The sequence below is a fragment of the Orcinus orca genome, chromosome 14 (genome assembly GCF_937001465.1).
Source record: "Orcinus orca chromosome 14, mOrcOrc1.1, whole genome shotgun sequence".
NCBI lineage: Eukaryota > Metazoa > Chordata > Mammalia > Artiodactyla > Delphinidae > Orcinus > Orcinus orca.
In genome coordinates, this window is record NC_064572.1 from 34,480,557 (window position 1) to 34,507,459 (window position 26,903).

The 26,903-nt window shown below is 45.2% G+C and overlaps 1 protein-coding gene across 17 annotated transcripts in view; it reads right to left on the reverse strand.

The window, feature by feature from the left end:
• The window catches only part of KCNMA1 (potassium calcium-activated channel subfamily M alpha 1), a 749,169-nt gene that overhangs the window by 59,110 nt on the left and 663,156 nt on the right, over window positions 1–26,903 (reverse strand). For 16 of the 17 annotated variants that reach the window (XM_004273064.3, XM_049697236.1, XM_049697232.1 and 13 more), the window contains 3 exons: window positions 21,775–21,898; window positions 17,558–17,782; window positions 13,820–14,012 (listed from right to left, as the gene is read on the reverse strand). In XM_004273064.3, the coding sequence (XP_004273112.1) occupies window positions 13,820–14,012; window positions 17,558–17,782; window positions 21,775–21,898 (542 nt within the window). Of the gene's footprint in view, window positions 1–13,819; window positions 14,013–17,557; window positions 17,783–21,774; window positions 21,899–26,903 lie in introns of those variants that run through there. The other variant, XR_007471407.1, reaches the window with a different exon arrangement.

Below are 26,903 nucleotides of genomic sequence, written 5' to 3' on the forward strand. Positions count from 1 at the left end.
ACTTTGCCCCTTGACCCTACACGACGGTGTCATCCCTCTGACAGCCCCACTTGTGATTCACCATCGTTAAGCAGAGAAACCACACCCATCTGATTAACGGCCCCGCCCAGGTGACAGAATTCACCAGCCCGTGGCTGAGAGGAGTGAGCGTCCGTCTCCACGTGGCCAGGGAAGTGCTGGGGAACCATTCCAAGCCCCCTAGAGCAGAAAGTAGAGATGTCTTCTGTACGTTATTGAACTGTGAAGGTCTCAATGCTATAGCCTCCTCAGGCCTTGGGCTGGTACTGTGCAACATACCTGTGATGAGGCCAGCAAAATATTGAGGCTTGGGAGCTATTAGCAAAGGTTAAGGGAATGGGATGATTTGCACTAGAGAACTCTTGGGCAAGTCTGACCATGCCTCCTCCTGACAACTTCAGTGCCTTCGATCTTTGGGACCCTTGCCCAGTACCCAGCTATCAAATGAATGGAGAGTGACTGAAGGCTGGAAGGAAAGGATGTGGTATTTAATAAAGGAATCGAACTGCTTTCTCTCATTTGAGGGCAAACTAAGACAGAGCAGACTGCAAACAAGAGATATGGGGATTAAATCATTTATTTGCTCACTCCACTCACCTCTACTAAGCGTCTACTAGGCGTGAGGTGCTATGCTAAGCATTTAAGTATATTTCTGACAGTTGGTGGGAGCGGGGAGGTCAGTAAGATGACAGAAAAGGCCATTCTTTGAGGGTCTATCCAAGTTAACAGTGACCTCACCTACAATCATTTCCTTTGACACCCTGAGATCCTTAAGTCCCTCAGCAATGTCATTAGTAGACATATAGCCAAGTGCCTGTCATGAATAAACTTGGCCTTTCCTGCTTGTGTGGCCTTCCTCACTCTGCCCCAGCCCTTTCCATCTGCCTGTAGCCCCTTTACTTACAATAATCATACCTATTTTCAAATTCAACTCCACTTACTCTGGAGCTACCCCGACCTCTGGACCACTGCAGCTCAGAGCAAATTCTGCCTTCTTATAACACAGTGTGTGGTGACATCCATGGGGCACTTAGAATATCCAGTAGAAATTCTTTACAGGAGATATGGGATAAGACACTCCAGGACTACTATACTGCTTTTCCAGAACTGGGGGAATAATTTCCTCCAGAATTCCATGAAGTATAACCACTCATACCCTTAAATATTCTATCAATCCAGAACTATAGTCATTTATAAATCAGTTGGCTTCTTTGCAGGGCCATTTTTTTTAAAAGGGAAATAAAGGTTTTAGGACTTCACATGAGTTTTCACGTATAAAAGGAAGGGTAAAGACAAAAATACACCGGCTGGTTTGTAGGCTCATTTGCTGGCTCGAGGCATGCGTGCTATCTTCATAGCATCTGGATCATATTCATGCCTCAGCAAATTACAAGTGACTCACACCATGCATTTTGCAAGGTACTCTGGAATGTTCCAGATCCCATATCGTTAAATATGTGCATTCAACTTGTGCCATACAACTTATTTTACACATCTGTGTCACTTCTGCCTACAGATGTCCTTAGTGTCATGATGGCATGGACCGTGGAAAGAGCAGGGACTAACCTCAGGCAACTTTCCTAAACTGACGCTCAGGAAAAGAACTGTTGGATCCTTATCTGGAATCTCATCAGGGGCCTCAGAGAGTCTGTGGGATGACAAGATTTCTTTCACCTTCCTCTGATTATACAACCGCACTTTCCTCCCACAGGACAATTTATCTGGACCATTTTTCTGAGCATAACATACAGCCTGAACTCCTAGGCCTTGAGGGCTAGAGTGGCCTGTTCATTCTCTGTCTTCCATGGAAACTTCCACCTGGAAAGTGGGATGAGGAGATAAAACCTGGAAATATTTTATAAGTTTCTGAACAAAAGAAAGCAATATCTGGGTCTCAAACTTTCCACCCTCTTTTTGGCAGCTCCAAAATCAAGTCTATATTAACAGGGGGGAAAAAAAGCTCAAGCAATTATACTGTTCACAGAGGCAGCTAAGCAAAACCCTTCTCCCAGCTCTGCTGTTGTTTATATGGTTGTCGTAGCAATGAAATCAGGGACCAAGAGGATCCTAGTGCCTCTGACTGCTGGGGTGGGGAGGGTAAGGGACCCACAAAACAGGGATGCCCAGAGACAAGAATATTCAAAACAAAGTCAGCCCTTGACTGCAAGAAGCAGTTTGGGAGTCTGGCATGCCTCGAGAGCTTTCCTTTCACTGAACATTTGTCCCCAGGGATGCTTCCAAGACCCTGAAAAGCAGATGTATAGATTCAGGCCCATTTTCATCAGAATAACACTTGTTCTCTTTTATGTGACAGACTGATGTAGTGAGAAAAGCACAAGGCTTTGGAATCAGATAGTTTGGGGATCTGAGCTAAGAGACTTTGGACAAGTTGCTGAATTTTTCTGAGACTCAGTTTTCTCATCTGTAGAATGGAGATAAATCGCCTCTGCCTGAGTAGCTTATCGGGGAGATTAAATGAAATATTGTCTATGAATGTGCCTGGTGCATGACTCACCTGAAGAAAAAGGGGGAATTATAATCTTTTAGAAGGAGCCTTAACTAGGCATACGAGCTTCGAGTAGCAGAGCAGCTCACGAAAGCCTGATGCTGGGACAACGAGCTCAGTCCCACCCCAACTCCACCCCACATCTGTTTTCTGTCTCTGAAGCTCAGATTTCCTCTCACTGCAGTTGTCCCAACCGGGCACAGCAGAAGTGAATTCTGCTAAGCAGGCCATTGGAGGGAATAGGCGATACTGTCCGTTTTTACTTTCTCTTCCCCAATCCACTCCCCTGGTTAGACCTCCATTTACGGAGGGCCTAAAAACCTCCATGGGTTCAGAAAGTAGCCCTCACTCCTCAGTCTCTTGTTACAGCTATTGTCGTGACGGTGGTTGCTTTTCCTTGTTTCCTTCACTGGGAATCTATTGCCAGACTAGTAGATGGCAGTCTTCAGAGCATCTCCCATGTGGTGAAATATGCTGTGTAGGAAAAAATCTCCCAAGTTGAAGTCATTTAGAAAACGGCTGCAATGGCTGCTTTGCTGAAATACAGCTACCCTGCTGTGCTCAGATCCATCTCATGATGTCTGCAGAAGAAATGGAACAGGGCAGACCCCTTTCTGTACCTGAGACCCGCTCGGAGCCCTAAGCCAGATTTTCTTTATTGTTTAGTAAGCTCTTTTAATGAAATGTACTCCTCTTATTATAGAGGACTGAAAATAAGATCTAAATCACAAACCAATAAAAGAAAGTTATTGGGCTGGGTTTCTAAAGTTACTACCTAGAGGCTACTCCAGTGTGGTATTTATAAAGCTCTAAACAGTTAAGTATAATTGTCCTTCTGGTTTTTGGGATGGAAGCCAACAGCCCTTTCAGTTACAACTGAAGAAAAATATTTTAGCGCTGAGCTTTGTTCGTTGGGTGGGTATAAAGAGGAATGGCTTCTCCCCCCGCACCAGCTCAGAATTGAGAGAGAATATTGTGGTAATGAAATGTTATATGGGAACAGCTGAAAAAAGGCTTCTCTGATTTCAGGGAGGGACAATGTGTGTAGGATATGTGTATAGGTATGTTTGCAAGTGAGAGCAGCCCGGGTGTGCAGGGGGTGAGGCTTGGGGGAGGGGAGGCAGGGAGAAAACTGGGATGGGCAGGTGTTGAGGGGTGACATAGGAGTTGAAGATGGGGGTGGTCTGTCAAATTAATGGAAAAGCCAGATGTGCAGCTGCTCACCCCAATGCAGGCCACTCCCCATCTTAGACACAAAGACAGTGCCATTCTGGAAAGTTTCCACTAAAAGACCCATTATGACCCCAATTTCGCCAAACAGCATAGGTCTCCCTCTGGAGTAAGAATGTAGATCTTCTAAAACACAGAGCTCTATGTCATCAGAATCAAGAAAATACCAGAGACCCTCAGTTATAAAGGACCACAGAACTCCTCTCATCTACTTTCCCCACCATCACAAGGATCACGCCAGGAACTTCCATTTGGGAGACAGTCATGCAGTGATAGGATGCTCACTACATGTTTAGGCAGCCTTTCTTATGTGGGATTAAAATCTGGTTCTCCTTAATCATTAGCCATCGATCCTGGTTTTGCTCAATGGAGCAGAAGACAGCCCTTTTGGTCCCCCAGCCCCGTGCTCTTAACCGCTGGGCAAGTGACACGTAGTCCAAGCATTTCCCCATCCTGGTCGCCCCCGTGGCAGCCCTGCCTGTTTGTCAATGTCTTCCTTCAAATCTTCATAGCTCTTGACGCGCCTCCTCTCGGACTCGCCAGGATGAAACAATCACTGCTCCAAACAAATTACACCTGTATCAGCAAGGTTTATCCAGCTTGTCTTGAGTAATTATTTGAAACTTAATGTTCAGCAGACTTCATTCCATTCCATCCCATGGATTTTGTCCCAAAGTTCCAGTTTAGGAAAGGTCCTTTTGAATCCTGACTCCTGTGATCCAACATAATTTAGAGATCTTAATTCACATGATCTCCCCCATATATAAAACGGAAGTCACATTTTCTTCCCTGAAACAGTAAGAGCTATCTCAGACTTCAGGATGTACCCTATGCCCCCAATTAATGCTGTCTCTCCAAGGACTACAGCCATACTTCCAAAGAAAAATGTCATTCCCTACTTGAGGCTCTTAACCTTTGTTGAAATTCAGACAAAGGAGAGCGTCCGCTTATATGTGGACATCACTTAGTGTAACTGTGCCTGAGGGTCAGAGAGGGCTGTAGGAACTAAGGTGTGTGTGTACGTGTGTCTCGTGCTTGTGTGCCTGTCGGCATGTTCATGTTAAGTCCACTATAACTTCTTTAAACTTGTGGTTGTAAAGAGGCATAACATATAGACAAATTAATTTAGAGGAGGCAAGAGAAAGCAGGCAGCAGACATTTGTCCCAAAGTTTGAGACACATGCTCCTCCCTCCCCAGGAGCATTGGGAACTCAGCTCAGCTGTGGCTCCGTGGCTTGTACCAATGGTTCCCTCTGTCCTTTCTAAGATGGTCCTCAGACTTCTGCCGTCCAACTCTCTTTCCTTATCCTCTCCCCTGAGGCTCTTCTCGGCCCCTAGAGCATGGGCCATGGGGCGGATCTCTAACTGTGACCCTTTCCTGGATTCAGGACTTCATTTCCACCCATCTGTTTTTCAGATTCACCCGGATTTTTCCACCAAGTCCACGCGGAAACGAATCACAACTGAAACCCAACACAACCAACACTGCTTCGTTCTGCAGCCAGTCCCTCCTCTCTGCAGGCTTCTTCCCATGAGCAGCCACTGTCCTCGATTACCAGGAAGGAAACTCACATTCACACAGTCTGTTTTATACCTACTCATCTTACACTAGGGCCTCCCCTTCTTTTTCCAGTTCCAGGTTCCTGGTCTCCTCCCGGGTAACCACTGTTCCTACCCAGTTTCCCTGCATCCTCTTCTTTCCCACTCCGAACAATGCTTCACTGGGCTGCCAGGTCAATCTTCCTAAAGTTCAGGTCCAATCCCATCACTCTCTTGCTTTGAAACCTTCCGTAGCCCCCGGTGCCTACTGAATTACGTACAGCTTCCTAACTCACAGACTCATTAAAAATTATTTACAGCTTCCTAACTAAAAAAAAAGTTTCTCAATGCCCAACCCACACTTCAGCCTCCTGTCCCCCTGCTGCCCAATGTACACACTGTGTTCCTGCCCAACTGTACCCACTGCTGTCCCTCAAACATGTCCCCATGTACCTCTGCCCCTTTTCCTCTGTTCTGCTCTCTGACTGCAGCCAGATCTATTTGTTTCCAACTGCTGAAATCCTCTGCTTTTTTCCCAGAGTGTCTCTCAAACCCACTCTCCTTCTCTTCCTGTCCCTAGTGTTAGCCTCCACAGATGGTAATTCTCCCATGGGAATCAACCAGCATTCTATAGCAGAGTCATTTATTTTCCTAGGAGGTTGCAAAGACTGGGAATGTGCTTTATGACCCCTGACTCCACAGCAGTGTCTGCCGTGCAGAGTCTGGGCACATGACAGGTGCTTAGTAAATGTTCCTGGAATTGGACTGACACCTTCAGGACAGGTAGCATGAATCAGATGAATGCAGATATAACAGGAAAAAGAACAAGAGAGGAACCCTAACACCAGCATCCACATTTAGCCCAGGCATTGAGATACACCAGCTCCATCTTCTTGAAGAGACCCAGGCACTGGGAGGGGCACCCTGCTGGCTCTGAAGGTGGGCAACGTTGCTGTTTAATAGCTGTGTGGCGCTGGATCCCAGCCCTGCCACCTTTCAAAGGCTGTGGTCAAGAAGAAGGCCTATCCACAGGGCAACTAATATCCTTTACTTATCGTCTGGAGACATGTGACAGAAACAAGATGACAAATGTAGCCAGTTGGGCAAAACCAGAGCCTGGTTTCCCACTGCCCTCCCTACCCCTTTTCTCCACTTACGGATTTTCAGTATTGGGAAAGCTAATGAAAATCCATAAAAATATGAAAGGAAGAAGGTAGACCAACAGGTTTAAATAACAGAATAGTTACAAAGAAGCAAATGATTTAAAGGTTAGGATGCCCAGGAAGCCAGGAGACTCAGGTTAAAATGATTACTTAGCTTCTCAAAGCCTCAGTTTCTTCCTCTTTACAATCAAAATAGTAACCCTCTTGCTTCATACACTTCCTCTGGGGACCACCTTGGGCAGCGGTTCTCAAGCCTGGCTGCACCTGGGAATCATCAAGGAACTTGGAAAACTCCTGATGCCCGGGTCGTACCCCCACCCCCACCAGCTAAGTCACAACTGCTAAGGGGCAACCCAGGTGTTGATATTTTTTTTAACATTTCTCAACTGCTTACAACGTGCAGCCAAGGGTGAAAACCGGTGATGTAAGAAATGCCCGTTGTCTTGGTTGACAAAATACCTACCACATAACAGTGGGAAACATTCATGAGGCATAAGCATTATTATTATGGCTGATGGTGGTGGTGCTGGTGGTCGTGCTGGTCATGGTAGTGGTGGTGGTGAGGGTGATGCTGGTGAACAGATGGGCTCTGCTTTGGGCTCAGAGTCCTTGTGGAGAAGAACTGTTTTAGCGTGAACATGACCAAGGTCTGTTCTGGCTCTGCAAGGAATATTTCATTCTCTGAGGTCATCACATCCTTTCTCTAATCAAACCTCCCACCCTTTGGCACTCTTCTACTCCACGTGCCCATTCTTTGACCTCGCAGAGATTTATTGCTTGCTTCGTTTTTGGCCGCTCTGCCTAGAAGCCCCAATTCTGGTTTAACTTCTCCACCTACCGTCTTCGAACCTGGGACACTCATTTTAATATTCTCTCAACAGCACCACGGAATCCTTTGCCTCCTCCGAATCTCCATCCCAAACTAAAGCCAATTTCTAGTTTCTGTGCTTTTTTTGCAAAGCACTGCAGAGAAAACTGCAGGGCAGTGCTGACTGGTTTTATCATGGTTCCAACCCCAGCTGGTTCTCACCAATGCTCATGGTGCTTTCACCTAAATCCACTCCTTTCCTTATGTGGTTCCCATGGTGTCCGCTCTGAACTTTTACCACATCGGTTCCCTGTCCCAACTGGCCCACTTAACTCCTCAAGGAAAGCCAAGTTGGTTGCTTCATGAAGAAAGGAGGGGCCATCAGACTGAAGTTTCCTCCAGCTTCACCTTCCCCATCCAGCCCTCTGACTCAGAGGAATAAGGATCATTCCTTCTTTTTGAAAGGACACATCGTCTCTCCCGCTTCTCTCTGGTTCCTTCTTTATCGTTTAACAACTCTCTCCTGTAGCTTCAAACTTTTCCCCTCTATGGGGCTTCACCCTAGCCTACCATAGCCAACAAATATGGTGTATTTCTCCCTCTTCTAAAAACAAAAAGGAAATCCCTTCTTTGATGAGCTCCTCTGAAATATCCTATTTCTCTCCCTATCTGCACTTGAAAGAGTAATAGAGGGTCTCCAACTCTCATCTCCCATTAAGGTTTGAGTCCCCTGAATGCTCGCTTCTACTGGCAACAAGCTACTCAGCTGCTCTTGCTAAGATCACTGGGAACTTCCTGAGGGTCCAATGCACTGTTGCCATTTTTAGGCCCTCATCTACTTGACTTTTCTGCAGTATCCGACAGTGCTAATCACTGTTTCCTTTCAAATCAGTTCAGCCCAGCAAATTCTTCTGGCATGCCAACTCTGTGTCAGGTCCTGTTCTAGAGGGACTGGGGACACGTAGATTAGCAAGGTGAGGAAGAGTCTCTGCCTCTCAAAGAGCTCAGAGTCTGCTCAAGAAAACACACACAGCGAGAAATAATTAGGATACATTCCAGATTGCGACTCTGGAATTTATTCAACGCTCTTCTCCTTTATCTTCATACCACCCACTCCTACCCCCCAAAATCTGTGTCCTCAGCCCCTCTCACTGGATTCTCTTCCTCTGTTTGTCCCTTCAAGGTTGATGTTTCCCAAGGTTCCACAATGGCCCCTTTTCTCTTAGTTGCCCTGCCTTGTCTCCCTGGGAAATATCCACTCTCAAGGCCCATACACTGTCCATCACCAACGACCTCCAAGTCTATAGCTTCAAACCTAACTTTATCCCTGTAACCATATGTTCTTATTTCTCACTGGATATTCTCCAGAAAATTTCAATTCAAATGAACCAGGACCTAATTGTTTCACCTTCTGCCCCAAGCTTGTTTCTCCTCCTGGGTCCTTTGCGAACTTAATCATTTTTACATCCACCCCGTGGCCAACCTCGAAACGCATTCCCAATTCCTCATCCTTGCTCATCCATACCTCCTTCCCACCAACTAGTCTTCTACAGCTGTTCTCTCTATTTCAAATCTATCTCAATTTCTGTCTTGTCCTCGCAACTAACATCACTAAGTTGTCCTGTCAGCCCTGATCTCATCCCTTCTAGTCCATTGCAGTAGTCCTCTCATATAGCTCATGCCACCATCTCTTTCCACCTCTAAACCATGCTCATATTTTTGTCTGCTATCTTTCTAAAAGATGGATTTAATCATCATCTTCCTATAAATCCAAACCCTTAGCAAGGCAGTAAGCCTATACTCTACACCTGCACTGTCCAATATGGTAGCCATTTGTGTCCTGGGTGCTATAGTGCCTGACACATAGTGGTCACTCACTTATTCCTCTTTCTTTCCCTTAAGACTTACCCTTACTGGAAGGTTAAGCAGGAAGAAACTATAAATGCTCATTTCATAACTCAATATAAAAGCATAATGGCAAAAAACTAAAAATAGAACTACCACATGATCCAGTAATTCCACTCCTGGTTATATATCTGAAGAAATCGAAAACACTAATTCAAAAAGATACATGCACCCCAATGTTCATAGCAGCATTATTTACAATAGTCAAGATATGAAACCAACCTAAATGTTCTTCAATAGATGAGTAGGTAGAGAAGATGTGGCATATATACACATACGCGCGCACACACACACACACACACACACACACAAATATTAGCCATAAAAAAGAATGAAATTCTGCTATTTGCAACGACACGGTTGGACCTAGAAGGTATTATGCTTAGTGAAATAAGTCAGACAAAGGCAAATACTGTGTGTTGTCACTTATATGTGGAATGTAAAAAATAAAACAAGCGAATGTATGTAATGAAACAGAAACGGACTCACAGATATAGAGGACAAACCAGTGGTTACCGGTCAGGAGAGGGAAGGGAAAAGGACAAGATAGGGGTAGGGGATTAAGAGATACAGACTTTTGATACTATGTATAAAATAAATAAGCTACAAGGGATACACTGTACAGCACAGGGAATATAGCCAATATTTTATAATAACTTTAAATGGTGCATAATCTATAAAAATGTTGAATCACTCACTACGTTATCCACCCGAAACTAATAGAACGTTGTAAATCCACCATCATACTTCAACAACAAAAAAGCACAATGGGAAATTCAGTCGCATGATCCTTCCTTTCAGGTTCTGATTCAAGTGGCTCTCTTGAGAATAGGCCCTTCCTCCCTCTGTTCACCCTCCTTTCCAAGATCAGACTCGGTTCTTGTCTTTTAGAACCACAGGGAGAGAGTCTGGCAAGAGCCACCGTTGTACCAGCTGATTTAAATTGAAATGTTTTCCCCAGATAAATGCGTGCTAAATAATACACCAGCTCTCCAGCCAAAGGGAAGTGACAGGCGCTCTGTAAATAAAGGCACTTAGTTGCTGGTAAAGAGCTGTAAAGTGGTTCTGAGCTGATGTATGCTGACCAGCAAGAAGTGGCGTCACCTGCTTTATATAATTGTCACTGCAGGCTTGCCTGCTGTATACTAAAACTGCATCTCATAGACCCAACTGTCACATCGGATATACCGTCCAGCATGGGGTATGCCGCCTTTCTCTGTAATTGTTTCTGACAGTCAGCCATCACATTTCAGATCTTTTCAGAAAGTATCTGGTCCAGAATCCCTAGGCTGGGCCAGTCCTGACACCATGTGGGCTAGAACAGTGACACTAAAAGGGAATGTGAAAAGAGAAGAGGGAAAAGAGGTTTTGTGAGTCTAGGAGAGCAAATAACACGCAGTGGCAAGTGTCTGAACACAAATCCCAGTGGAGGCTCTACCTCCTCAATGTGAAGACACATTTTCTTGTTTCATTTCATGTTAGAACAACTCGCCATAAGGTTGCGTGAATACTCTGGCCCAAGAGTACACACATCTGTCCTGGGTCCACAGTTCTGTCCTGCTGTGTTCTGGAGAGATGGTAACATAGCTCTCGAGACAAAACAAAGGAATGGGTTTCATAAGGACTACAGAATAAAGAGTGATGAAAGGTGGGGTGTCAGTGGCCAGAAATCTCTGTAGTTCCCTCTCATGGGGAAGTTAGATGTGTTCCCCGAAATGAAAATAGTAAGACGAAATCCATTTTTGTATTCTGTAATTCCAATCCACTTGGAGTTTGGTCATGCCAAGTGCCCAGATGAAGGGTAACAGAAGCATTTGAGGACAGTGGGCGTTCCGGTGGGTCACAAGGGTCTCAAGGAGGGGAAGCAGCCGGGAATCTCGGCTCGTCCATCTGACCCCATGGACTGGGATGAACCTGAGGCGTGGGCTGTACAGTGAGCAGCCGGACGTGAACGTCCAACGCTCACCCATCAGGGAGGAAGCAACCTCCTGTGTTGATGGCCACCACTGGACCACTGCTTTTTGGAAGGTCAGAGTGTCACCAAAGGGGACTATTAGAAACCAAGGACAAGAGAGGAGCAGACAGAGTAAGAAAACGATGGGAAATATGGACTCAGTGGGGCTACAGCTTTGACAGTCTCTCACTGAGAGCCAAACAGAATGCTTGCTGGCTACTGGGGGATGTACACTCCACTCCGCTCCAATGCCAACCAGGAGTCTCTGAAAACCACCACCGGCCTTGGCACATCCTCTGCCCCTTCTGGTGTGCGTGTGTGCGCGCGTGTGTGTGTGTACAAAATAAGAGCCCTTTTCTTCTTTTTTTTTTTTGCAGGAAAAAATGAGTTCTCTTTTCCTTTCTTCCTTCTCTCCCTCCAAGACCTACTATTCTTGCTTATTCCTGTGATAAACACAGTAAAGAAGGCTTTTGAGAATCGAGTAAGTGTTTGAAGAGGGGAGGGGAAGCATTTTTAACCGGTTTGGCCATCAAAAGGATCTGACAGGCGGGGATAAGGTTTGAGAGAGCTGGAAGGAACACCTATGTCGGATGCATATGTGACTATATTATATGTTGAGATTCTAATCTAGGACCTTGAAAATCACGATTATTGAACTGCGAGGAAACAGGCATGCTGGGGGAAGGGAGTCTTTTCCTGCCCCCCACCATTTGCTTCCATCTCCACCTGGAGGGAGCACCTCCCCTGCTTCTGCTTCTTTCCACTCCCTCTGCTAGCTCCTGCCAAGAGACGAGGAGCATCTAATGGGGTTGGTCAGTGTGTTCACTGGACCCAGTGTTGTTAGCGTAAAGATTTATTGTGGCTTAAAGCAGTGCACACGAGTCACCTGGGGACGCTGTTAGGATGCAGATCCTGACCCGGCAGGTCTGAGTGGCATGAGCGTCTGCATTTCTAACAGTCCCTGGGTGATGCCCATGCTGGGGTGTGGGTGGGAAGACACACAGTGAAGATCAACTACTTAGGGGCAGGAACCAAAAGCTAGCTTGCCTCTTCCCCCTCCAAGAAGGCCAGCTAACTGTCTCCTCCCATCCTTTGTCACCTCTGCTGCCTGAGCAGGTCGTGCAGGAGGCAGGAAAGAGTTAAGGCTCCTTTCTTAGGGCCTCGGTGCATTGCTCTGTCCTGCGGGCACCGCTGAGCAAATGGAGACCAAGATTTAGATTTGGCGGAGAGGCAGAGGAGGCTGGAGTGGAGATGTCAAAACCAAGCTTCAGGCTGTATCAGCCAGGGTTACGTCAAGAATAGAAACCACTCTATTCCAGGTACGGCGAAAATTAGAGGTTGACACAGCCACGGGCAGGGCTGGAGGAGCAAACGTCAAAGAGGCCACCGTTAGCCATTTCACTTGCAGCACCAAGAGGAAGGTTCTCCTGAACTTCACCAGAAGGTGCTGTGAACCTCAGGACCCTCGGGGAAGCCCACACACCAGTCTCCATCTCTAGCAGCAAAGCCAGTGGTTCCCAAAACTTTCCCTGAGAGCTGCTTTGAACCCTGCAGCTGCCTCCGAAGATCAAGACCTGTTTTTCTCTTCCACTTTCCAGACCTCGCCCTACTGCCCCTCTCTCACTGGCAGACTCCAGCCCAGAACCAGGCAGACAAGGGGCTTCTGGAAACTACTGTTTCAGGCTTCGCTGCAACGTCGGGGGGACCTTAGAAGGAGGTGGTGGTCACGCTGAGTTGGCGAAAGATAACGGAGCACATAGGTCTAGGCGGCAGGATCGAGCCGAGCTTCATCGTATCTGTAAGATGGTGCCTCACAGCCCAGAGGCTGTAGTCTTTGTGGGCTGTACGTCCTCTATCTTTACTCCTGGAATGATGGCATTCAGGTCCCTAGCAGGCACCCGATGCCACCTATCCAGGAGACCGCATATGACAATGGCCCTGCAGCTCACGGCAAGCCCACACAGAGGTGTTACTCGGTGGAAAATGCTTCACATCCCACCCTGATGAGTGAGGTGTGTGTTGCAGGGTTTTTGCAGTGCCGCCTCTCTGACACTCCTAGACAACATCTTTACTTGGAACCCTCTGCCCAGGGTCCCAGAGCAAATGACAGGGAAGACCAGGGCAGAACAGAGGTGGCCGATGGGTGGCATTTAACACTGTCATGCCTCCTACGGAGAACGCATGGGCTGACACGTGTCACCTTCTGCTAAATGACTTCCAGTGTCCATATACTCCCCACCCTCCAGAGACCACCGTCCCTTGGTCAGCCGATAACAACGCAAAGCTTAACACCCCCACGCAGCTATAACAATGGCAAAGCTTAACACAGGTCGATGGCAAAAACAGATGCTGGGGAGAAACGCTGAGAATTGTTCAGCCAGCATCACCTCAGTGCTCTGGCATTTAGCTGGCGACCCTGGGCCTAAAGCCACCGTTTGCGAAGGCTGAGCGGGTGGCACTTAAAGGTTGGATTAGTTTTGGGGAAGACAGCCTACTGAGAGTGTGGGCGTTAGGGTCTCAAGCCCGCTGCCCGGGCTGGCAAGAAGAGGCAGCAGATGCCCCTTGGAAAGCCATGGCAGCCACGGTGTGTTTCTCTACCAGGCAGGCTGATGCGTGCCTCTACGGATTACGGAGTGAAGGATATCCCTCTTGCCAGCCCCTGTCCCCCGTAGGCACGGCAGAGAGGCTGTCCTTACCTTGGGAATTAGCCTGCAAGACCCCGATGCTGTCATCAAACTGCATAGATTTGATGTTGAGTGACGCCAAGATGCATTCCTTGTCCTGCAGCGAAGTATCATCAATATTATTCTGATTGGCTGACAGGATAACGCACATGTCACAGAGGTTGATGTTGACGGCCCTTAAATCAGCCCGACTTAACGGCGTACCCTTTGGCATAGAGGAAAGAGAGAAAAAAAAAAAGGAGAAGCAAAAGTGAGACTGAGGGACAAGAGGGAAAGAGGGGGGAAAAGAATAAAAACAAATTAAAGATTGAGCTGGAGCTTTGGGAAATTATTTAACAAGCATCTTTTTTATGCCTTGACATTAAGCTGGCCTAACTACATTCAAGGGAATAGGAGCTGTGTGTTAATCTAAAGGGTAGTCGGTGCTGATGGCAGCATTTTAGGGTTGCTCTCGATACTCAATCAAGCTATTACTAACTAACGAGGGAGAGGAATTATGCCATGGTTCTATATCTTCTTCCTGCCTGGAAATTGTCTTGATTTAAGTAACTGTCCTGTGGCAACCTCTGGCTTTCAGAATGTAACGAGGGGGTGGCTTTCAAATGCCTGTTTATTTAATAGCAGGTCACTTCTGTCTCAGGCAAAAAGACAGCAGCTCCAACTAGAATTCCCAAGGCAGCCAAGAGGAGATAGCCAGGGAGCACGGTGTGATGAGGTGGGGCTGAATCTGGAGGATGTGGGAGCGAGTGGAATTAATGTGCTTCTTGCAAAGGGGATATGGAAAGGGGTGACGCTTCAGGTATATGATTTGAATGCATATTTTCAGCAAGAGAAAAACAAGGAAATCACCTAACTGTCCAAGAACAGAAGCATGGTTAAATACACTATCAGATATATATACAATGGAAGTCTATGTGGCAGGTAAAGGGATTGAAAGACCTCTCCGCGTAGGTATTGCCTTGGACGCATCTCAAGACAGAGGAGCAAGTGAAACAAATAAACAAAAAAAACAAGTTCTAGACAATTCAAAAAGTATGATTTCATTTATGTAAAAAGAAACCCACAGAATAGAACTACATATGTATGAATGTATTTATAAATGTACGTACACTCAGAGAGAAAGCTCAGGAAAAGTACACACTAAACTAATAATTGTAATTACCCCTGGGGAGGGAAATAAGATTGCGGGTGAAGGAAAAGTTTGCTTTTGACTTGATATACATCTGCTTTGTTTGAATATTTTATAACAAGAACATACTTGTATATTACTGGAGTAATTAAACATAAATAAGCCAGTAAACAGATTTTTTAAAAAATCCCATAACAAACAAAAAACGGTGGAAAAAAATCCCCAGATCAAAGAGGTAATGACAGAGGCCAGGAATGCAGCCACTGGTAAAACAGAAGGGTTAGGATTGGAGGAGAGGGGCATGACCCCCACCTGCTCTGTGTCCTGGGCGTGGGGACCAGAGAAGAACTAATCAGGCCATCCCATGCGATAGGGCCCCAAGGGCATCATTTTGGGGTTCACCGCCAGCCACCAGCCTCCTTGATCCTCCAACCTGAATCCAGCTTCCGACTTGCCTTCATGGAGACCTGAGCTGTCTTCAGCTCACTGGCCGTGTAGGGAGAGGGTCTGTCAACTGCCTATGTCTCTGGATGCCTTCCTCTCGTTCTCCTTCCTGGAAAGGGGGCTTTGAGAAGATTGGACTTGGCTGCAGAGATCAAGCCCCTCAGCCCTCTTTCATGACTCGGTGGCGGTCACGATACTATTCCCGGCCTCCAAAACGTAACTGCAAAGTGGAATTATGGAGGGAGAGGCATCTAGTGCTACGGGGCTGGGAAGCTACTAATTCCAAGCTCCGGAGCAGGACCTTTCGAGAGAAGGAGAAGTCTCCCCCTTTTTACTGGGGTCTTTTGGTACAAGATAAGTCTGACCAACTTCCTGAATCATTTCACCAGTGTATAAGCCTCAGTTGCCTACATCCATATTCCTTTAATTCTCACCTTGTAGGGAATCCACCAGTAATTGTGATATAAGAAAATCCCTGCACAGCTGTACACGCATGATTTCAAAACTCAAGAAATACAAATGACATACACAGAAACACCTTGTGTTTCTCTGGGCTGCTCCTATATCTGGGGCCCTGTTTAAACAATGAAATATGTGGAGACATAGGTGAAGGCCCATTCCGTACCAATATGTTGTGTTCAAGTGTGATAAATTTTGGAGGGTTTGAAAAGGCCCCGCAGGTAGGAGAACTCATTCATATAGATGCAGGCAGATGAGTGGATGTGTACAAGAGCGTACAGAAGGAAACACACACAACAAATGCACACAGAAAACATCACACCCACACCCCCAACACTATACACATACACACATACACAGACTCCTGTATCCCAGAAAACTAATAAGCTCTTTACAAAATACTTTTAGACCCTAGTTCATTGTTCCCAAGGACCATGTGGAAGAGCACATGCAGGAAAATAATCATGGAAATATGTAATCACAACTATCATGTTTCTGAAATTAGGTATATATCTGTTTATGGTCTTTTATGTATACGACTATTTTTCTGCAGGTGACTATGTTTAACCACATGGGTTCACTAAGTCAGTGAATTTGGGGCCCAGCAGCCAAAAGCTATCTGTCTATATTTTTCTCAATTCTTTATATATCTATTGAGCGTCCACTGCGCCAGGGATACATTAGGACACATGGTATTGATAGCTACGAATGGGCATTACTTGTGGATCGATTCTTATGTCTTCCTTATTGAATTATATTACTTGACTCTTCTTTTTCCATTTCCGAGGCTCTAGAAGCTGATAGTAGAAATAACAAACCTCAGCTCTGTAAGTGGGAAAAAATCCAGACTTCTTAAAATACAGAATAAAATCTGTGTTCCCCAGTTTTAGGGATGTGAGCTTCCAAGAAAGATGTTTGGGGTATAAGTGATACTTGCATAGATTTGTGACCTGGAGAACTATATCAAAGGTTGAAATGTACAGTGCTCTACAATTATTTGAAAGTTTATGGAAAATATATTGATTAACGATTGGGAAGTAGTTAGTTATGTGACTCCCAGATCGCGTATCCCATGCCCTCTCATTAAATTGTGGAGTCCCAAATTGTTCCTTTTAGATTTGGGTCCTAGTGTTTTGTAATCAAGAACATCACATGCACACACGTGCACACATGTACACACACACACAATCTCATGAAAACATTACTGGGCTTCTAAATGACTGGGAGGGAGGGAGGGGTTGGCCAGCAGAAGGGGCTGGCCTTTTGTACAACAGAGATAAAGAACTCTGTTAAATGCATTTCGTTAAAAACAGAACATGGTAAAATAAGATTTCTCCAAGCATTCATAATGTCATAAATAAAGTGATATAAATAGTTCCTTATGTAAATTCTGCTATAAGTGCTATAATATTGCAAAGCGCTGGGTTTGGGTAGGCAAGAGAGAGACTGTATAGACACTGATATGGTTAATACGTTTGATACCAGCTAAACTCCATGACTGGTGAGTGACTAAACTTGGCTGCAAATCCCTTTTAATAAGGTCTCCCAGGGTTTGGATATTCCTAGACAGAGCATAGGGGAAGGGCTGAGTCCTCAGGTCCATAACCAGATGAAGAAGCAGAGGCATGATCAAAGCTACAACCACTCTATCCATCTGGGATTTTTCTTCTGTGAATGAAAAGAAGAAAAAAGCATTGCTAATGTGACCTTGGACTTACAGGCAATATGGACACTTTGGGGAAGTTATGAAGAGTCTCCCATTCCCGCTTGAGGTACTCGATGGAACCCACAAACACAATGTGCTTGAGCTCGTGGTAGTGAAAGTTGCTGGCACGGAGTGGCATCACCAGGTTCCGGAGGCCAATCAGGGCTGAAGTGACATCGCCAAAGATGCAGACCACCACGTGGCCACTCAGGACGGTCATGGCGGCTTCACTTCGAGTCTGCCGGAGGGAGAAGGGCACAGGCATTGGAGAGATGGGGTTGTGAAAAGGACTGAAAAAATCACTTGTGTAAAATACCAAGTAAACAATTGCTGAGTGCTTACCATGTGCTATTATGTTTTTAATTTCTTCATGTTATATACATGCCATATATATTTATAATTAGAGTATGTGTGTATAAATTACATTGGTGGAATAAATACGTGCAAACATATATTCACACATATCACTACCTTCTCTGAGAAAAGATTTAAGGAAGATATGCCATCCATACATAACAGCATAACTTTCAGGGGTAAAATAAGAGGGAATAGCAATATTTATGTCATTCGGAAAAGGAAGTCTTAGTTTCCAGGAAATTGTTGATAAAATGAGCTGTCTTGTGCGCTTCTGTTGCTGAGATGATGATAAAACAGTCAGACCCCCTGCTGGCCTCGGCTTGAGAAATGAGTTCCAAATTCTAGACTCATCGATGGGATCTCATAGGACGTCACTGCATCAGTAGGTAGAACACGATATCCTGAGCCAGGGGCTGGCAAACTCTGGCCCATGGGCCAAATCTGGTCCACCGCCTGCTTTTTTATGGCCAGTGAGCTTAGATTGGTTTTTATGTTTGAAAATGGGTTGAAAAAAAATCAAAAGAAGCATATTTCATAATATGTGAAACTTATATGAAGTTCAAATTCCACCAAATTTTATTGCAACACGGCTAATCTTACTTAGGTATTGTCTGTGGCTGCTTTTACATCACCAAAGCAGAGGTGATTAGTTGTGACAGAGGCCGTATGGCCAGCAAAGCCTAAATTATTTATTATATGACCCTTTCCAGAGAGAGTTTGCCGACCAATGTCTACCGCTGCCTTGGGGTTTCCAGGAACATGACTGGAGTGGCCACCTGTGTTCAGTCATCAGAGGAAGACTCCCAAACAGCCACTAAAAGGATCAGAACAGCAAGGGCAACAAGCCCATGTCTTCCCCCAACTTTAGGCCTGTATTTACAGAGGAGACAAATGAAGGAATAAATCACCCCAGTTAGAGCTTCCCAGGAAATGCACATGGTTAGCTACTGCTGGCCCCACTGCTCACTGTGTTCATGCAGAAAGTAACACAGGAGGCCAGTGGTGGGCCTTTCTCTGCCTCTTTCTGGTCTGGTGCCTCCCATCTTGGCTTTCTTCCTCCCTTTCCACCCACTGCATGTCTGGATGGCCCCGTGTGGCTTACGATGCTTTTGGGGAGACCTATTAATGTCCCCTGCACATATCAAACTCTGCTCGATTTAATCCCTAGAATTGACCAGTGTATTGATTGTTTAAATGCCAATATTGCAATTCACGATAATGTCAGGGTTATTACAGTAACCCCCAAGGAGAGGAAGAAGCAAGCGTTCACTCCCTGATCGTTAGACTAAAGCAGGGGCTGTCACCATTATTGGTTTCTCTCCGCAACAGTACAGGGACATCTCAGACGGAGGCCATAAAAAATGTCTTATAAATCGTGACCAAGGAGGACCCACTAGGGAGTCACACCCCACATCACTGCTTCATGGATGGTGCCTGGAGTTAGTTATCTTGGCTGCATGGAAGTGTGTGTGCCTAGGTACCACCAGCAGAGGGTCAACCAGTTTTGTAATGTGCTGTGATGGGACCCCTGATTAATTTTAATTGACCGGTCATCTGGGAGGCTAGCTCCCTTCAGCAAGCCTGAGGAATACCAAGCGGGTCCCGAAATCTAGAATAGGAAGGTAGGGAAGGCATCAATTAGCAGAGTGGCCAAGGCACAGGTGCTGACCACAGGAAATTAGATCTGGGGACCACAACACCAATCCTTAGACCGGCCACAGCAATATCACCTGGAGAACCTGGTAAAGATCCCAATTCCTGGGACTCAGCCTTGGGGAGACTGATTCTGCCAGGTTTAAGACGCAATAGAGAAACTACTTATGTGTGTATCTTGAGTTTCCTACACATTCTTCAAGGCCTAGTCCAAATGGGGCCTTAAGAGCCATAAACCCCTTCCAAGATCAACTGTTTGTATCCAATAGGACTTCCCCAGCCACTTAAACACATACTAGATTCAAACAGCACTTTGTGCCTTGTAACGCTAAGCTTTGAATATATTGTTTCCTGGTACGTTTATATCTTTTAATTAGATGGTCATTTCCTCAAAATTACGGCCGTCTCATGTTTTCTAAGCCCCAAAGCAGACAGTATCCTGTGCCCAGAAAGCACCCTCATGTCGCTGGCTCTTCCAAGCTTTCTCACCTCTGTGCAGGGTTACCTTAGAGAGGGCTTTTGGGGCCACACTGTCTAAACAGCACCTCCCAGTCCCCTTCTCGCCTATCACCTCACTTCATTTTCTTCATAGCACGTTATCAATATCTCAAATGTTATTACATATTCATTGCCTACCTGGAGATCTGGTCTTTGCCCCCACTGGAACAGAAGCTCTATGAGACCAGTCAGGAGCTGTTGTACCCCCAGCAACAAGAACAGTGCCCAACATGTAATAGGTTTGTCACAAATGTTTTGTTAAATGATGTTATGTTTCAGGTGAGGGGAGTAGTAACTGGCCTCACTCAACCCTTTGGTGCTGGCAGGGGGCTCTGAACGTCAGTCAGCCATGCACTCCTCAGGATTATCTAGGCAAGCCATTAAAACCTTGGATCCCGCAATGCCAACCAAGCCTTTGACCTGTCCCCAGGTGGGTAACACCAGGATGAGTCTATATCCCTAGAGCAAAAGTGGGGCAGATACAACATCAGGATGTAGACACGTGCAGCAGCTTGGTGATGAAAACCATTTGCACTCCTTGGACGGGGGCTGTTTCCTAAGAATTCTGACTCTCTGTGCTTTTGTCTGTAACTTTCACACCTCCCAGACAGCCTCCAGCACAAAGCTGTATTGGTTCTTAATGCTCGATTATAATTAAATTGAGAAATCACACACACATTCAGATAAAACACAGGGAAAAAGCTAATGGATTAGAGCACAAAGCCATTCTGAGGAACTGGAACAGTCCTTTCTTAGGAAGGGTGGCCATGACATCAGAAATGATAGGATTTTCCTGGTGGACATAAAGGAGCAGGCCACAGCAATCCGGGGATTAGAAAGCACAAGGGAGAAAGAACCTTTCCATCTGAACTTCCTGATTATTAATCCATTTTTCATGGATTAGCAAGACAATAAACGGTAGGAGATGAAGGCATTAAAGCTTAAAGCTCTTAATCGGACAAGTCTAAAGAGTAGAACGGATTGTTATCTATGCTGACATTCTTGGGACACACCAGAAGAAGCCCACTACTGCTACTGAGAGGAGTCAACCAGGAAACGGCGCTCTGAGCCCCAGCCTTCCCGAGGTGGACCATGGTCACCCTTGTCATCATCAGCAAATGTGATCTGCCTGCCTACATCGTGTGCTAAGAAGGATCACAAATACGCAAATCAATTATCTAGAAGGATACAAGACACTGTTACAAACAAACGACAATACAGGTAGCATTCAGATTTCTTCATGGCATTTAATATATAATAATAACACGTAAGTTTATGGAGTCCTATAAACTTATTAAAACGTATGGGTTTTAATCTTCACTACCATCCTATGAGTTAAGGTCATTCTCGTTCCATCTTCTTACACATAAGAGATAGAGTGTAAAGAGCTCCAGTGACTCGTCCAAGGCCACACAGCTAATGGCACAGGCAGGCTCTGGCCCCAGAGCCATGTCCATAGGAGTTATGGTACATACTGTCTCCCATGATGCATTTCACACCCTATGGTAATGAGCCAATACATATTCAGTGATTGAAAATTCCACTCGCAGGTCATGTTCTGATGAGAGTTCTAGCTGTTTCAAGACATGTCCTGAATATTAAGTATAAAAATAATCAGGTGCAGGGACTATCACCCCACCATCCAGTTAGGAAAATCTCATTCCTAGTAGACATAATTTGGGACAGAAGAGGATGGCATCAATTCTGTAATCTGTCACTCACCAGGATGACTTTCTCTATCTCCTTGGGTGCACACCAGTGAAACATCCCAGTAGAGTCGTACTTCTTCACGTTGGAGTCCATGTTGTCCATCTGATCATTGCCGGGAATTAACAAGGGGTCATGCCTGGGGAGAAGAGGACAGGAAAACCGAAGGGGAAAATGTGATAAATTGTAAACGGAAAGTGCCCCGTGCGTTACACCTCGGAGGAGATGAAAGATGCAGAGGAAGTGGTTGTCACTGAAGGCCACTCTCTTGCTTGCAGAACCCATCCTTTGAAAGATAACTACCTCAAACCACCACCACCACCACCTCCTGGACACGCAGGTGACCTTTGTCGGGTAGTAATTCTGCCTTTCTCTCCTGTTCTTCTTTTTCTAAAATGGACTTCACATCATTTTGTGGATTTAGTCTCCCTTCTTATGGATGTCTCACTCCTTCTATTCTCCTTTTACCAGCTATCCAATCTCTCCATGAGACACACACACACACACATGCACACACCCTCAAGTGTTGTTATTAGCATTGGCAATGAAGAAGAAGGAATAGGAATAGAGCCGCATGCTGACTGACTGACTGGCACGAGGACGGAAAGCCAATTACTCGCTCCTTCTGACTACAACTTCTGACGTGATGCTCTTCGCACTAAAAGCTTTAACAGGCTGCACTTTAAATATTTTAGCAATTTGCCCAATCAGATTTTGCTCTCCCTGGCTGAAGCCCTTTAAAGATTCAGCAGCATGTCACTTCAGAGCAGACTGACTACCAAATGCCCACATCTGGAATACATGATTTCAATACTAAACAACACCCTCTCTCCTTGCCTTGACAACTGTATTTGCACTCACTGTCCAATGATGCTCTCCCCTACCCCTACCTTCACCTCCCAACTGCCACACTCCTTAGACGAGAGCCTCAAGCTCAGAGGCATCTTAATAAACTTGTCTTGAATTCTCAGAGCTACAGTCACCCCCTCTTGCCTCGTTTACTGGAGGAAAAGAAAGTTGCCTCTACAGAGGCCTCCCCTCCAGTGGATGGGCAGAGCCTTACCGATAACCTCAAGAATTACAATAGAATCAGGCAGCTCTAACAAGCTTACAGCATAAGAAATATAATCCTGCATCTTGGTCCACATCCATTGTCTAGATTCTATCTCTGATAGAGATTCTGCACCTCTATTTTCAGGGAGGCATTTGGGTTTCTACAAGAATAACTGCATAAAATTAGGACAATGTCCCAGGCATAGTTGGCTATCTGTGCAGTGGAGCCATTTTCCCTGAATAATCTTGTCAATTCAAGATAGAAAATAAAAATGAGTTGAAATTCCAAAATTTACTGTAAAGTGATTTTACCTTTGAAACCATCTATTTCAAGCATTAAAGAGTGAATTTTATTTAGTTCTTAGTACTTCTTCCTCTGAAATTTCTCTGGTATTTCTCATTTGTATGTTCAGAACAGAGACAGTGGGATAGCAATCCCTCTTACATGGTCCAGGGACCTATTATTAAGTCTTCAGGATCTCTACCATGGCCCTCCTAATAGGCCCTCCAATCCCACTTAAGATGGGAAGACTCTCACTGCATTTATTTATTCCTGAGAATTTTCTTTTAGGCTACACCAAAGGACAAATATCATGTGAAGCCATCCCGCAAAGTTATCTTCAATGAACACGCTAGATTACTATAGGAACTGTCATATCTGATCTTAAAAGGAGAAGAACAGTTAGCTCGGAACAACATCTCGGTAGATGGGTTGTTGGAATGTGAGAGGTGTTGTAAACCAGCAGGTCACCTTTCAAATACTGAGCTCCGTCAAAAATGCTAAAATAAAAAGGCACTTGCTGGTAAGAATGGGTCACAGATCAGGGCAAGATCAAATCTGAATATTTTTGTCCTTGAAGACTCTTTAAGAGTTCTATAGATATCCACGACCCACCATAAAGAAGAGGTCTGAGAACATGAACAGAATGGACTCTTTCTTCCCAGCCCTAGAAGAATGTATTTCAGTTGGAAGCGGACCTTAATAAATTTGTCCTGAAGATACAGAGCCAGGTTGTTTATTGGTTGGAGAGGAGGTATTATCTCAGGGAGGTCTGAGACCTGCCCCCAGTGTATTCAGGATTTATATTCATATAATATTAGCAAGCAAGCAAATGCTGTAGTAAGCTGGCCAAAATTCCTGTCACAAAATACGTGCCTTGAGGGAGAGGAGATACATTTTGATTCCCTATCTTTTAGGGAAGCAATCATCCCTTGGTTACTCTGGCCTCCAACCCTCATCCTAGAAAAGTAAATAAGGTGGGAAGATGCCGAGTTAGCATCTCCCCACAACTAGGGCACCTGCCGGTCGCTGGTGGAGGACCCTAACACCCAAGGAGACAGGAGGAACCCCCAAATGAACTGGTAGGAGGTGGGGGGACTGAGAGGGGAGGAGAAGTGGAGGCCAGACAAGATTGGCGCCCCTGAGGCCGGGGAGATCAGGAGAGGCAGGCGGGAGGGGCCCTCCGGAGGAGTGGGAGAGGAGCAGAGGGCGACTGCCCTGCCCACTCGGGCCAGGAAGCCTGCTGGGCCCCCAGGTGAGGTCCCCCGCCCTCTGAGACCAGGGGTGGGGGGCACGCCTGGGCCCCTGCTGTTGTGTTGAGCCTAAGCCCCACCCCCCACAGCGCCCAGGGCCTTTTCCAGCCCAGTGGGTCCTGAGCCTTGGCCCCGCCCACCACCCAAACCTCACCCCTGCTTAGGCCCTGCTCTCCACAGCCAAGGCCCTTTCCCCCTTTTTAAATTTTCCTTTCCCTCCTCCTCTTTTTTACTATTGTGGTACTGTTGTACCTTCCGGTTGTTGATTCATCTATATTTTTATTTTTATATTCTTTCTAACATATCTATTAGTTGCCTAGTCTAATTTTATTTTTTACTTTGTTTCTTTTTCTAACCACCCCACATGGCTTGCGGGATCTTGGTTCATGAGCCGGGGGTCGGGCTGAAGCTCCTGCAGTGGGAGCTCTGAGTCCAAACCACTGGACTAACAGAGAACCTCAGACCCCAGGGAATATTTATTGGAGTGAGGGCTCACGGAGGTCCTCATCTCAGCACCAAAACCCAGATCTACGCAACAGCCTACAAACTCCAGTGTTGGAAGCCTCAGGCCAAACAACCAGTAAGACAGGAACACAACCCCACTCATTAAAAAAAAAAAAAAGTGAGATGGCAAAAAAATATGTCACAGATGAAGGAGCAAGGTAAAAACCTATAAGACCAAATAAATGAGGAGGAAATAGGCAATCTACCTGAAAAAGAATTCAGAGTAATGATAGTAAAGATGATCCAGTATCTAGGAAATAGAATGGAGGCACAGACTGAGAAAATACAAAAATGTTTAACAAAGATATAGAGGAACTAAAGTACAAACAGAGATGAACAACACAATAACTGAAATGAAAAATACACTAGGAGGAATCAATAACAGAATAACTGAGGCAGAAGAACAAATACGTGAGCTGGAAGACAGAATGGTGGAAATAACTGCCAAGGAGCAGAATAAAGAAAAAAGGTTGAAAAGGATTGAAGACAACCTCAGAGACCTCTGGGATAACACTAAACGCACCAACATTCGAATTATAGGGCCCTCAGAAAAAGAAGAGAAAAAGAAAGGGTCTCAGAAAATATTTGAAGAGATTATAGTTGAAAACTTCCCTAACACGGGAAAGGAAATAGTCACCCAAGTCCAGGAAGCACAGAGAGTCCTATACAGGATATACCCTAGGAAAAACAGACCAAGACACATATTAATCAAAGTAACACAAATTAAATTCAAAGAAAAATATTAAAAGCAGCAAGGGGAAAAACAAAAAATAACATACAAAGGAATCCCCATAAGGTTATCAGCTGATTTTTCAGCAGAAACTCTGCAGGCCAGAAGAGAGTGGCAGGATATACATAAAGTGATGAGAGAGAAGAACCTACCACCAAGATTACTCTACCCAGCAAGGATCTCATTCAGATTCAATGGAGAAATCAAAAGCTTTTCAGACCGGCAAAAACTAAGAGAATTCAGCACCAACAAACCAGCTTTACAATATATGCTAAAGAAGTTTCTCTAGGTGAGAAACACAAGAGAAGAAAAAGACCCACAAAAACAAACCCAAAACAATTAAGAAAATGGTAATAGGAACATACATATCGATAATCACCTTGAATGTAAATGGATTAAATGCCCCAACCAAAAGACACAGACTGGCTGAATGGATACAAAAACAAGACACGTATATATGCTGTCTACAAGGGACCCACTTCAGACCTAGGGACACATACAGACTGAAAGTGAAGGGATGGAAAAAGATATTCCATGCAAATAAGAATCAAAAGAAACCTGGAGTAGCAGTACTCATATCAGATACAATAGACTTTAAAATAAAGACTGTTAGGGCTTCCCTGGTGGCGCAGTGGTTGAGAGTCCGCCTGCCTATGCAGGGGACACGGGTTTGTGCCCCAGTCCGGGAAGATCCCACATGCCGCGGAGCAGCTGGGCCCATGAGCCATGGACACTGAGCCTGCGTGTCCGGAGCCCGTGCTCCACAACGGAAGAGGCCACAACAGTGAGAGGCCCGCGTACCACAAAAAAAAAAAAAAAAAAAGAGACTGTTACAAGAGTTAAGGAGGGACATTACATAATGATCAAACAATCAATCCAAGAAGAAGATATAACAATTATAAATGTTAGGAGAATGTCAATACATATGGCAAATGCTAACAACCATGAAAGGAGAAACTGACAGTAACACAATAATAGTAGGGACTTTAACACCCCACCTACACCAGTGGGCAGATCATCCAAACAGAAAATAAATAAGGAAACACAAGCTTTAAATGACACAACAGACCAGATAGATTTAATTGATATTTACAGAACATTCCACCCCAAACTGGCAGAACACACATTCTTCTCAAGTGCACCTGGAACATTCTCCAGGATAGATCACAACTTGGGTCACAAATCAAGCCTCAGAAGATTTAAGAAAATTGAAATCGTATCAAGCATCTTTTCTGACCACAACTCTATGAGATTGGAAATCAGTTACAGGAAAAAAAATGTAAAAAACACAAATACATGGAGGCTACCAAATAACCAAGAGATC